The sequence below is a fragment of the Nomascus leucogenys genome, chromosome 3, assembly GCF_006542625.1.
Source record: "Nomascus leucogenys isolate Asia chromosome 3, Asia_NLE_v1, whole genome shotgun sequence".
NCBI lineage: Eukaryota > Metazoa > Chordata > Mammalia > Primates > Hylobatidae > Nomascus > Nomascus leucogenys.
The window spans coordinates 97,782,394-97,796,676 of record NC_044383.1 but is presented as its reverse complement, the minus strand read 5'-3'; the positions used below and the strand labels follow the sequence as shown (position 1 = coordinate 97,796,676).

At 36.1% G+C, this 14,283-nt stretch overlaps 1 protein-coding gene across 6 annotated transcripts in view; it reads left to right on the top strand.

Annotated features, from left to right (window-relative positions):
- Positions 1 to 14,283, top strand: part of REV3L (REV3 like, DNA directed polymerase zeta catalytic subunit) — a 194,940-nt gene that overhangs the window by 101,481 nt on the left and 79,176 nt on the right. For 4 of the 6 annotated variants that reach the window (XM_030809566.1, XM_030809568.1, XM_030809570.1 and 1 more), the window contains 7 exons: positions 361 to 457; positions 3,159 to 3,253; positions 4,319 to 4,423; positions 5,457 to 5,541; positions 5,626 to 5,777; positions 12,078 to 12,197; positions 13,307 to 13,544. In XM_030809566.1, the coding sequence (XP_030665426.1) occupies positions 361 to 457; positions 3,159 to 3,253; positions 4,319 to 4,423; positions 5,457 to 5,541; positions 5,626 to 5,777; positions 12,078 to 12,197; positions 13,307 to 13,544 (892 nt within the window). The remainder of the gene's footprint in view (positions 1 to 360; positions 458 to 3,158; positions 3,254 to 4,318; positions 4,424 to 5,456; positions 5,542 to 5,625; positions 5,778 to 12,077; positions 12,198 to 13,306; positions 13,545 to 14,283) is intronic. The other 2 variants (XM_030809567.1, XM_030809571.1) reach the window with 1 other exon arrangement.

The following is a 14,283-nucleotide window of genomic DNA, read 5'->3' as shown; positions in this document are numbered from 1 at the left end:
TTTACCAGCTGGGCATGGTGGCTCACGCCTATATTCCCAGCACTTTGGGGGCCAAGGCAGGCGGATCATGAGGTCAGGAGATCGAGACCATCCTGGCTAACACGGTGAAACCCCGTCTCTACTAAAAATACAAAAAAAATTAGCCGGGCTTGGAGGCTACTCTGGAGGCTGAGGCAGGAGAATGGCATGAACCTGGGAGGTGGAGCTTGCGGTGAGCTGAGATTGCGCCACTGTACTCCAGCCTGGGCAACTGAGCGAGACTTCGTCTCAAAAAAAAAAAAAAAAAAAAATTTACCTTCTAAAAAGTAATTATATGAAAATTAAAAGTAGAATTTATTCCTTTTACCTTTCTATTTCTAGGTAATACATTGCATGCAACTGGATCCTGCAAGAATCATTTATCAGGAAATTCTCTTGCTGATACTTTATTTCGGTGGGAACAAGATGAAATACCAAGGTTAGTTAATGTTGTAAAGGAAATGAAAATTTTACATATATCCTAGTTGTGATCAGAAATCGGTGGTTACCATAATTCAATTTTAACCTTTTATTGTATTGGATCTTTCTAATCTATACACTTATCAAAAAAAAGCAATCCTTGACATTAGTGTGTTACAGGGAATAAACGATTTAAAAAACAGACCATGAAAATGTACTAGTTATTATCTAATTAACAGGAATACGAGGTAGATATCGTTACAGTTTTCTGCAGCATTCATCCTCATCATCTATTCTAATTTGATATCCTATAACTTGTCAAGTAAAAAAAATTACATTTATGATAAAATAGTAATTTAAAACAAAAATCTAAATATTTTTAATAAAAACGCCTAAAATTTATAAATATTAAATATGTAATAAAGTATTTTGACATGCTCTGTTTTTGAATAATATAATTTGTAATTTATTTGTTTCATTATTGATTAGATTTTTTTTGGAGGCAGTATATTCCAAATGCTTGGATTTTTCTATTTCAAAGCAACTATGTATTTGCTTATGCAAATTTTTTACTCATACATTTTCTGTCTACTGGTGCTAATTTTTAATTCTGAAAACTACTTCCCCTCCATAGGAACACCTCCTGTTCTGAATGTCTGAAGTAGTTTTGTATAAGGGCAAGTTGTAAATTTCTACTGTGAGATTATATTTTTTGAGGTTATTGTTTCCCTCCATTCTCTCAAATGTGCTACTTCTGGACTATTCATCCTTGACATTTATGACATAATTATTTCAAATTACAAAACTTTTTTATATAAGAAAACTGTTGATCATAAACATTTTTAAATCTGATAGTTCAATGTGTGTTAAATTGTACGAATGAAGAGGACAATTCACATTTTGTTGTTGTCGAGACAAGGTCTCGCGCTATTGCACAGACCAGAGTTCAGTGGCACAATCTCAGCTTACTACAACCTCCACCTTCTGGGCTCAAGTGATCCTCCCACCTTAGCCTCCCAAGAATCTAGGACTACAGGTGTGCAACACCATGCCTGGCTAATTTTTAAAAATTTTTGTAGAGATGAGGTCTTACTATAATGCTCAGCCTCCCAAGTATCTGGGACTATAGGTGTGCAACACCATGCCTGGCTAATTTAAAAAAAATTTTTGTAGAGATGAGGTCTCACTATGTTGCTCAGGCTGGCCTCCCAAGCCGAAGCTGGGATCACATTTATGAGCCACCAAGCCCAGCTGACAATCTACATTGAGAAATATTTTTTCTGAAAGGGAAAGGGATATATTATGATAGGTTGGCTAATATATTCCTTCTCTATCAATGGTGAAAAGATACGTGTGTTTGAATATCTAAATATATACTTGTGAGTACATATATACGTATATTATTTGAGTTGTAAAAATTCTGTGGTTTAACAAACTAACATGTAGTATTCCATCAAAATTTCCTTTAAAATAGACAGTGGAAAATGAGGTTTTGCTAACATGTTTTTCTTAAAACATTAAAAAGTGTTTCAAGGCCAGGGCGCAATGGCTCACACCTGTAATCCCAGCACTTTGGGAGGCCGAGGTGGGCAGATCACTTGAGGTCAGGAGTTCAAGACCAGCCTGGCCAACATGGTGAAACCCCTTCTCTACTAAAAATACAAAAATTAACTCTGCTTGATGTCACATGCTTGTAATCCCAGTTACTTGGGAGGCTGAGGCAGGAGAATTGCTTGAACCTGGGAGGTGGAGGTGGAGGTGAGCTGAGATCGCACCAGTGCACTCCAGCCTGGGTGATGGAGGGAGATTCCATCTCAAAAATAAAAAAAACCGAAGTGTTTCAAATCAAAAGTTAATGAAATATGTCATCACCCGCTTTGTAGTAAAATTATGGATCTCCCCTTTTCCACTTGGTGTCCATTTTTGTACAAGGCCTAAATTTTGGAATGAGTAAACTAGGATCCACACTAGATGTTATCTCTTCATTCTGTTAAGTAGGGTCAATAATGGGTGTCTTCTTTATCTTCTCTTTTGGGGCACTGATGAAAAGCAAATGCTTTTGAGTCAAAGATCCTGACTGGGAAACAATCCTTTGTAGTTCTCATAAAAATTAATGACCTGGTGGTATCATTACTTTTCCTAGCTATGATCCCACTGTTGATCATTCATATAGTTTATCAATTCTGTAGTTACAAAGAATTTTAAAGTATTCCCCATCTCAGCAGTAGTTGAGGGCAGGAAGAATGGTGAATATCGTTTGCCCATTTCTCAGTGTGCTCACCTTCCCGTATCTCTTATTGCATGTTCTCCCTCGTTTTTTGAATACTGAAAAAGATGTCTCTAGGCAACTGATTTCATATGTGTATGGTTTTTTTATGCATTCCTCTGTGGTTTTTATATTATCCTATTGCATTCTGCCCTGGGTGTAAAACCATATGCTAAAACGTTTTATATTCCTTTTATATAAAATATAATGAACCAAAATATGTAGAATATACTTCAAAAGGATCTAATAGGGTTGTCAGTATGTTTTGTATTTTTCTTATCCTATTTTTCATTATATATACATATAAAGTATCAATTTTGTTATGAATAATTGTGAATTAATATATCAGGTTTTCTCAGTACCAGCTAAACATAAGATAATTGTATAAGTAAGAAAAATCTTAGAAAGTTTGCTCTCACACAATTATTATTTTTTTTATATCCTTTAATTGCAGCTCTTTAATATTGGAAGGTGTTGAACCACAGAGTACATGTGAATTAGAAGTGGATGCTGTAGCTGCTGATATCTTAAATCGTCTGGACATTGAAGGTTCATACACAATTATTCTTAATATATGTTTTTATTTTTTGAAAGTAATGACCTGCCGGGTGTGGTGGCTCACACCTGTAATCCCAGCACTTTGGGAGGCCAAGGTAGGTGGATCATGAGGTCAGATCGAGACCATCCTGGCCAACATGGTGAAACCCTGTCTCTACTAAAATACAAAATAAATTAGCTGAGCGTGGTGGCACACGTCTGTAGTCCCAGCTACTTGGGAGGCTGAGGCAGGGGAATCACTTGAGCCCAGGTGGCGGAGGTTGCAGTGGGCCAAGATCACACCACTGCACTCCAGCCTGGTGATAGAGCAAGACTCTGTCTCAAAAAAAAAAAAAAAAAAAAATTAATGACCAAAGTAGAATAGAAAAAGTAGGAAAGAAAACTTTACGAGGATACTAAGATGTTATAGCAGGAGGATACAAAATGTTATGAAGATTGCTTCTATACTTCTGATGAGGTATTAATTTTTTGTTTATATTTTTGTCCAGATGACTATATTTGAATAGATTATACTAAGTGTGACACTAAATAAAATTAGCTAATATAAAGCAATTTAATGTACTCTGCCTTTTAATTTCTTAATTTTCATATTATATATCAGCAAGGGGACTCTAAGGTTTATTGACTATCATCAGATGTTTGAATTGTATTCACTTGCTGGATTTTGGGAAACCACTAGGAAGAAAACATGGACACAGGAAGGGGAACATCACACTCCGGGGACTGTTGTGGGGTGGGGGGAGGGGGGAGGGGCAGCATTAGGAGATATACCTAATGCTAAATGACGAGTTAATGGGTGCAGCACACCAACATGTCACATAGATACATATGTAACAAACCTGCACATTGTGCCCATGTACCCTAAAACTTAAAGTATAATAATAATAAAAAAAAAGGAGTAACATAGTAAGTGTAGGTTGGGATAATTTGTCCACTTTATTACACAAAATATGTGATTGGTTTTTTTAAAGGTAGTATTTATTAAAGACAAGTTTAGATTTTTTTAGGCATTTTTTACTTTGACCCTGTAGTATTAAAGTATTATTGTGATTACAGCTCAAATTGGTGGAAACCCTGGTCTACAGGCCATATGGGAAGATGAAAAGCAACGACGAAGAAACAGAAATGAAACTTCTCAGATCAGCCAACCTGAGTCACAAGGTATAAACCTAATAGTGCTCTGATTATTCTTTTAAACCAAGTATTTTAATGGAAAAGTTTGTCATTGAGTTGTTCCTTTGACATTAGATTTTACTTTTCAAATGACCTTTATATTTTGTATGTATTTTTCTTGTTGTCATTGCTGTACAGCCACTATTTATCTTTATAACTGTCTCCAATTGTTGCTTATTATCTCTCTCTTTGTAAGAAGTTGACGTTTTTACTGTTCTTTGTTTTTAGTGTACCTTGTCCTCTTCCCTCACTTTTTTGTTTTCATTCTCTAGTATGTTCTAGCCCTCTGTATTTCCAAATGAGCTATAGAAAACTCACAGAAGATCATGAATCTCAACTTAGAAACACTGTTTAATACATTAAGCTTTGAAAATGTAACCATTGAAATGCTGCCCACAGTTTGTTTTCTGAGTATGTCATATAAGCTTTCACTTTGTTCAGTATGTACAGCTCTAAAGAAATACTCATATTTATTACTAAATGGTGCCACATTCAAAAAGAATTTGAGGGAGTTAAGATGATACCATGGATACAACAGAATTTTTAAAATAAAGGTAAAAGAATGAAAGACATCATTCAAAAGGCAGATACATTATTTCAAAATACAGCAGTAAGCCTATATTGAAGTTCAATTAAAATTGCTATATCTTAGGCACTAAAAATGTTTTGATAAACTTTGAGTGCCTTTTATACTTTTAAAAATAGAAATAAATTTTATAAGGGGAAAATTTTTAGCTTTAGGATACAATATATTTATAGGTAGAGAACAATTTTTCTGTTTTAGATTTAGATTATAATTATAGAACTTAATCTTGAACTGACTTAAGTGCCTAATTTTATAACTTTAGTAACAACCATTTCTCTTTTGTGTGATTCTATGGTAAAACTACAGTTAGGTTGTATTATATATATCTAGAGAAAGATAGGAAATTGCCACCATTTTTAAAGCTACTTTAGGAGAAGGGAAAATATTTCATTCATTTGCCATTTACATTTTTTAATGCACTTTTAAAATTCAAAGATCACAGGTTTGTGCCAGCAACAGAAAGTGAAAAAAAATTTCAGAAGAGACTTCAGGAAATTCTCAAACAGAATGATTTCTCTGTGTAAGTGGTTATTTATTATAGATCTCAGAACTAATTTTATTCCTTTGTTATCTAGTCTGTTATAAAGGATATGTTTTAATTAAGCAGAACGTTATCAGGATCTGTGGACTACATTGATGGATCCCAGGAGTTCTCTGCTGAGTTAACATTGCACTCTGAGGTTCTGTCTCCTGAAATGCTTCAGTGTACACCAGCCAATATGGTAGAAGTTCACAAAGACAAAGTGTCAAGCAAAGGTAAGATTTTCTTTTCATGTATACAGAAACTACTAGAACAGATATATAGCACTGAGATGTTAATATTTGATTGAGTTTGCTAGGGATTTTTTTTCCCTATGAAATAAATATTGTGGATATAGCAAAAATTTCTCCCATTCTGTCACCCCTTCTACATCTCTAAAGGTAAGCAGTATCCTGAAGTTAGTGCAAACTGTTACCATATATAATTTTATATTTTCTTATAATGTTTGCCCACCATATATACCATTGTTTTAAGTTTTAAATTTTACGTAAATGATGTTCTGCTTGGCATAGATGAAGCAGCTTGCTTTTTTCACTCAGCATTATATTTTTAAGCAGCTTGAAGTTTAATTTACATAACATAAAATTCAGTCATTTTAAGTGTATAATTCAATGATTTACAGTAAATTTACAAAGTGTGTGAACATCTCCACAATCCAGTTTTAGAATGTTTCCATCAGTCCACAGGATCCCTTGTGTCCATTTGCAGTTACGCTTATTTCCACCTCAAACCCCAAGTAACCACTAATAATACATGGGCCTTGTCTAGATACTGTATGTTATGTAAGTGAAACCATACAATATATAGTCTTTTGTGTCTGGCTTCTTTTACTTAGCATAATACTTTCAAGGTTTATACATGCTGTAGTATCTGTTAGTATGTATGGAGATACCACATTTTGTTAATCCATTTATCAGTTGATCAACATTTGAGTTGTTTTCACTTTTGGCTGGTAAGAATAGTGCTGCTGGCCAGGCGCAGTGACTCAGGCCTATAATCTCAGCAATTTGAGAGGCTGAAGCAGGCGGATCACCTGAGGTCAGGAGTTGGCAACCAGCCTGGCCAGCATGGTGAAACTCTGTCTCTACTAAAAATACAAAAATTAGCTGGCATGGTGGCGCATACCTGTAATCCCAGCTACTCAGGAGGCTGAGGCAGGAGAATGGCTTGAACCCGGGAGGCGGAGGTTGCAGTGAGCCAAGATCGCGCCACTGCACTCCAGCCTGGGCGACAGAGCAAGACTCCATCTCAAAACAAACAAACAAAAAAAAAGTAGTGCTGCTATAAGCAGTAAAGCATAAATTTTAGGATAAATATCATAAAAAGAGTTGTAAAATGATATAAATAGTAAGAAACGAAGCAGTTTAAGAATAAACTTCACTAAAAAGATTACCTCTGCCAAGCAAAAGAATTGCTAGGGCATGTGGTATATTTGTGTTTAATTTTTAAATAAACTCCCAAGCTGTTTTTAAAGTGACAGCAATGTTTTACTTTCTCACCAGCAATATATGAGAGTTTCTCTGGCTCTACATCCTCACTAACACTTGTTATTATCTGTCTTTTTTTAATGTAGCCGTCCTAGTGTGTGAAATAGAATCCTACTGTGGTTTTAATTTTCATTACCCTCATTACTACTGAAGTTGAGCATCTTTTATGTCAACATTATAACGTTGAAATTTATCCTTGTTCATTCATTTTAGCTGCTGATGACTGTTCCATTTTAAGACTAAACAACAATGTTAGCTATTTCTCTACAAGTATTGGATGGTCTTTACTTTTGCACTTAGTGCTATATCTGTCTCCTTACGGCTATGTGCAGGAGCTTCTCTACCGAACACATAGAAGAGTGAGTTGCTGAATGTTAGGGTGTATGCATTGTACTCTACCTAGATAGCATCTGTTCTAACAGTTTTTCTATAATGCAATTAGCTTATACATGGTTAGTAAACAAGACAATAATAAAAGTTTTACTCAGAAGTCACATTGTATCATACGCAATTTTACTAGGCAAGCGAAGCCTCAACATTTGATAGCATCAAATAATAAGGATAAAATAATAGATGTAAAAAATTTGCTGCTCTGATTCTTTGAAATAGTGTCTCTGCATTTTAATCTGCATTTCCTAATTACTAACGAATTTGAGCATCTTTAAAGGCCATTTGGGTTTCTCTGTTTGTGAATTACGTTTTTTGCTCATTTTCTATTGAGTCATTTGTCTTTTTTTATTTGTAGGAGTTCTTCATATTTTCTAGATATTAAGTCTTTATCAGTTATACTTATTGTAGAGATGTTTTCTCTCCATCTAGGCTTGTCTTGTAAAAATCTTCAAAAAAAATGTTAACTTCTTTTCCCCCCATTTAAAAAAAAAATTATCCTTGGAGTTTTACATGTCTTCAAGTTTTAATGTCAAGTTTACCAATATTCCTTTATGGTTTAGTTTTGGTATGTGATTTATGAGACCTTCCCTACCCTGATGTAATGAAAATTTTCTCTTAAGTATTCATTTTAAGGCTTACGTGTGCTTACAATTTGGTTTTTCACATTTAGGTCTTTAATGCATTTGAAATTTTACATTTTACTTTTAAATTTTTTTTAATTTTTGTGAGTACATAGTAGACATATATTTATGGGGTACATGAGAGATTTTTATACAGGCATACAATGTAATAATCACATCAGGATAAATGGGGTATCCATAACCTCAAGCGTTTATTTCTTTGTGTTACAAACATTCCAATTATACTTTTAGTTATTTTTTAATGTACAATAGATTATTGTTGACTGTAGTCACCCTGTTGTGCTATCAAATACTGGATCTTATTCCTTCTATTTTTTTGTACTCATTAACCATCCCCACTTCCCCACCCCACCCTACTACCCTTCCTAGCTTCTGGTAACCATCATTCTACTCTCTTATCTCCATGAGTTCCATTGTTTTAATTATTAATTAGCCCCCACAAGTGAGAACATGCAAAGTTTGTCTTTCTGTGCCTGGCCTATTTCACGTAACATGATGTCCTCCACTTCCATCCATGTTGTTGCAAATGGCATGATCTCATTCTTTTTATGGCTGAGTAGTACTCCATTGTGTAAATGTACCACATTTTCTTTATCCATTCATCTGTTGATGGACACTTAGATTGCTTCCAAATCTTGGCTGTTGTGAATAGGACTGTGATAAACATGGGAGTGCATATATCTCAACTCGACATACCAATTTTACTTCCTTTGGATAAATACCGAGTAGAGAGGTTGCTGGATTATGTGGTAGTTCTATCTTTAGTTTATTAAGGAACCTTCATACTGTTCTCCATAGTGGCTATACTAATTTACATTTCTACCAACAGTGTACGGGAGTTCCCTTTTCTCCACATCATTGCCAGCATTCATTATTGCCTGTCTTTTGGATAAAAGCCATTTTTACTAGGGTGAGATGATTTCTCATTGTAATTTTGATTTGCATTTATCTGATGATCAGTGATGCTGAGCATCTTTTCACCTGTCTGCCATTTGTATATCTTCTTTTGAGAAATGTCTGTTCAGATCTTTTCCCCATTTTTTAATTGAATTATTAGATTTTTTACTATTGAGTTATATATATTTTGGTTATTAATCCCTTGTCAGATGGATAGTTTGCAGATATTTCCTCCCATTCTCTGGGTTGTCTCTTCACTTTGTTGATTGTTTCCTTTGCTGTGCAGAAGTTTTGTATAATAACTTGATATGATCCCATTTGTCTACTTTTGCTTTGATTGCCTGTGCTTTGGGGATATTTCCCAAAAAATCTTTGCCCAGACCAATATTCTAGAGAGTTTCCCCAATGTTTTCTTTTAGTATTTTCATAGTTTGAGTCTTATATTTAAGTCTTTAATTCATTTTGATTTAATTTCTGAATATGGTGAGAGATCAGGGTCTAGTTTCATTCTTCTACGTGTAGATATCCAACGTTTTCTCAGCACCATTTATTGAAGAACTTGTTCTTTCCCCCAAGGTATGTTCTTGGCACCTTCATCGAAAACGAGTTCACTGTAGTTGTGGATTTATTTCAGAGTTCTCTATTCCATTGGTCTGTGTGCCTGTTTTTATGCCAGTATCATGCCATTTTGATTACTATAGCTCTGTAGTATAATTTGAAGTCAGGTAATGTGACCTCCAGTTTTGTTCTTTTTGCTCAGAGTAGCTTTGGTTATTCGGGATCTTTTGTGGTTCCATATAAATTTTAGGATTTTTTTTTTCTATTTCTGTGAAGAATATCATTGGTATTTTGATAGGGATTGCATTGAATCTGTAGATTGCTCTGGGTAGGCATGGACATTTTATCAGTATTGATTCTTCCAATCCATGAACGTGGAATATCTTTTCCATTTTTTGGTGTCCTCTTCAATTTCTTGCATCAATGTTTTATAGTTTTCATTGTAGGGATGTTTCACTTACTTGGTTAAGTTTATTCCTAGGTATCTTATTTGTAGCTATTGTAAATGGGATTACTTTCTTGATTTCTTATTCAGATTGTTCACTGTTGGCATATAGAAATGCTGCTGATTTTCGTATGTTGATTTTGTATCCTGCAACTTCGCTGAATTTGTATTTTGGTGGAGTCTGTAGGTTTTTCCTAATGTAAGATCATACCATCAGCAGATAAGGATAATTCGACTTCTTCCTTTCCAATTTGGATGCACTTTATTTATTCCTTTCTTTTGTCTGATTACTCTAACTAGGACTTCTAGTACTGTGTTGAATAACAGTGGTGAAACTAGGCATCCTTGTCTTGTTCCAGATCTTAGAGAACGGGCTTTCGATCTTTCCCAGTGCTGTGAATGCACTGGGTCACACCTGAAGTCAGCATGTCCCTGGGTCTCACCCGAGGCCTGCAGCAAGTACTGCCTGAGTGTCACTTGTGTTTACTCAAGGCCAAAGGGCTCTTTAGTGAGCAAGTGATGAACCCTGCCAGGTCTGAGTCCTTCTCTTCAAGGCAGCAGGTTCCCCTCTGGCCCAGGGTGTGTTTAGAGATGTCATCCAGGAGTTAGGGCCTGGAATATGTGTGTCACGACTCTACCTCCTCTACTGTGGCTGAGCTGGTATCCAAGTTGCAAGATAAAGTTCTCTTCACTCTTCCCTCTCCTGACCTCTTGTGGAATGAAAGAGTCTTCTGGAGCTGCGAGTTGTGCTGCCTGGGACTGTGCAGGGTGGGCGAGGGGGGTGACACAAGTAATTCTTTGGCTGCCCCAGCTACTCTCTCACCAGGTGTGTGTACCCCAAGTCTACTGGCTCTGAGCCCAGCACAGCACTGAGACTTGCCCAAGAATTGCAGTCCTTGTGGATAAGACTTCCTTTCAAGTTTATTTAGGATCCCTAAGCGCTTTAGCCCATAGTAGTAAGGCTGGCTGCAACTCAGGTTCTGGACTGCTGGGATGGGCAGTTTCTCTCTGGCTGGGGCTGATCAAATCCTCTCCTCATGGGTGCTGGCTAAATTCTATTCTATGTCGCTTTCCACTGTGACAGGGTAGCACTGAGTTCCAATGCAAAGCAAAGTCCCATATTCGCTCTGTTCTGTCTCTCCTAAGCACAGATTTCTCTCTCCCTGCCCCAAGACCACTGCCTGAGAGGTGGGAGGTGCTATCAGCAATTCACAACGGTCTTTTCTACCCTCTTCGCTGCCTTTCCTTGATATGTTGTTAAAACCAAGTACTGTGATTGCTCTCCTGATTTTTTATTCTAATGAAGGTGCTTTCTTGTGTGGGTAGTTCAGTTTGGTGTTCCTGCAGGGGACGGCAATTGCTGGAGGGTTCTATATGGCCACATAGACTAATATTTTTTGATATCATGAAAATGTAATGAAGTGATATATAATTGAAAGCTTTCTGAAAAATATTAATGTAAAATTAATTTTTTAATTGCTTAACCATTTCTTTGTATTTTTATAGCACTTAAAAACTACTTCTGCCCAGTTATGACAATGAAATGGGAAACCACAACTACAGTTCACAAATAGGCATGAAAAACCAACACACACCCCATTAGGAATTATACTAAGCTCTTTATTTTTTATGCATTCAAAAGAGAGTCCAATACACACGTGTCAAATAATGAGCACTGTCAATTTTTTTTTCTTAGAAGAGTTCAAAAACATTTATTCTAAATTTGTTGTTTTTGAACCATAGAGAATAAAGAATTTTAGTATTCAGATAAGATAGTTTATCTTTCCTTTTCACTTTATATATTTGAATATGCAGTGATATTTATCAGAGTAATATAACTACACACATTAAGTAGGATTAAAGAGGTTATAAATATTTGGTGATTTATAGATTCAGTGTTTGTTTTGATAAATCCATGTGACTGGTTAAATGTTTCTGTGGCTTTTTATTATGTTTTTATTTGGCATGCATCATTAACATTTTGAAATTTAAAATAGGTTTATATGGTAATGCTTCCAAATTTACACAAATTCTAAATGATAAATTTTGGATTTAGGCTATTGCTTTAATTTTTTTTTTATTCTTTGTCAAATTAAGGTCACACTAGACACAAAGTAGAAGAAGCACTTATTAATGAAGAAGCAATTTTGAACCTCATGGAAAATAGTCAGACTTTTCAGCCTTTGACCCAAAGACTGAGTGAGTCACCTGTTTTCAGTAAGTAACAGTGCTACCATAAATATTCAGTATTGTAATTCAGAGAAAATGTGTGTTGTGAAGAGGTATTTTTTTTATTGACTTGAAGAGGTAAATGTTGCATGTTCAGTAAACACTCTACTGAATATGAAAATGAAACCTTGCACTAAATCAAGTAGCTTTGCCTTTTTTCTATACAGCTTAAAAAAATTTGTGAAAGAAAATAGTTTCTTTAACTGTACTTTGATTCACAGAAAAACGTATTACTTAAGAAGGAAAATGCATTTATTTTGAATTAATATTTTGCAAAGTTCAGTACATTACTAAAACACCATAAGTGGTTCTTTCTTGGTGAGTATCACAAATTCACTGGAGGAAACACAGGTGGCTAGGGCCGTGGTCCCAGCCTCCTCATCTCGCTGGCCAGGGCTGCGCTCAACCAGTCCTTCAGTGGCCTCCCCTTGAGTGGCATCTCAGACTTCCTGCAGCCACTGCCAGCCTTCCCTGGCAAGGCCTCCCAACTAGGGGCTGACAGTGCTGAGCTGTACCCACGGCCAAGACCCTGTGCAGTCCCAGGCAGCCCTGGCTGGACCACACAACAATGTTATTTTAATAATGTCCCTAAATTACTCTAATGCAGGTGGTCCAAGGATCAACTTTGATAGGAGAGCTACCTCAACACCTGAGCCTTTGTACCAACTGTATTCTTTCAGCCTGTGCCAGTATCTAGGATGTTGTTATTTTATTCTAAGTGATCTGAATTGTTGGATTATTAAGAAAACAGGCCGGACGCGGTGGCTGACATCTGTAATCCCAGCACTTTGGGAGGCCGAGGCAGGCAGATCACGAGGTCAGGAGATCAAGACCATCCTGGCTAACACGGTGAAACCCCATCTCTGCTAAAAATACAAAAAATTAGCCAGGCGTGGTGGCGGGCACCTGTAGTCCCAGCCACTCGGGAGGCTGAGGCAGGAGAATGGCGTAAACCCAGGAGGCGGAGCTTGCAGTGAGCCTAGATCACACCACTGCACTCCAACTCCAGCCTGGGCGAGAGAGCAAGACTCCGTGTCAAAAAAAAAAAAAAAGAAAACTTAAGTTATTTGTTGGTGATTATTGTACTTGTTTTATAGTGGACAGTAGTCCTGATGAGGCTCTGGTACATCTTCTTGCTGGTTTGGAAAGTGATGGATATCAGGGGGAAAGAAATAGGATGCCATCACCATGTCGCTCCTTTGGAAATAATAAATATCACCAAAATAGTGATGATGAAGAAAATGAACCACAGATTGAAAAAGAGGAAATGGAGCTTAGTTTGGTGATGTCCCAGAGATGGGACAGCAATATTGAAGAACATTGTGCCAGAAAGAGGTAATTTTTTAGTTATTTCAGTTGTTTTATTAACTTTTATCATTATTGTCCTTCAATCAGAAATTATTTATTACTATTGTTCATGATATAAAATACCTTATGAACTAAATTGTTGTTTTAAAATACCCTTTTAGTGATCTGTTTTTCATATGGCATATACTCCATATTCCAAGCAAAATAAAGTTTTGCTACATTTTAAAAGATTAACCTAACTTTTAGAAGTTATCCATTTATATACACAGTATTAACATATGTGAGTGATAAATGGGGCAAAATTGAAGTGCCTTCTTCTCTCAGAACTTAAGAAAAAGAATGCCCTGTGATAGTTGAGCTGTTGAGTATCAGAACAACAATGTATAGAGTCAGCCTGAAGACAGGGTATGGCTTTGGGCTCTGATTAGACTAAGGGAACTAAGATTAAAAACAAATAAATAAAAGACTAAGAAGCAAACACTGGTGTTGTGGTTTGTTTCTCAAAATAAATGAATAAGTTGGTGGTGTGGTTTTCTAAATCAGTCTCTGTGAACTTGATTGGTTTGAGTCTGCCCTTTAGTTATATGCTCTGTGTACAGAAAAATCTAGGCCTATGAGCCTGAAAGACTGAGTATGCCTCTCATTTAAACTTCTATAGGCTGGATTAGAACTTTTTTAGTCTGTATTTGAAATTTTCAACCCAAAGCCATCACTGAAAAATGAAACAGGTTAATCCATAAATTCAGTGTTTACATGTATATGACGA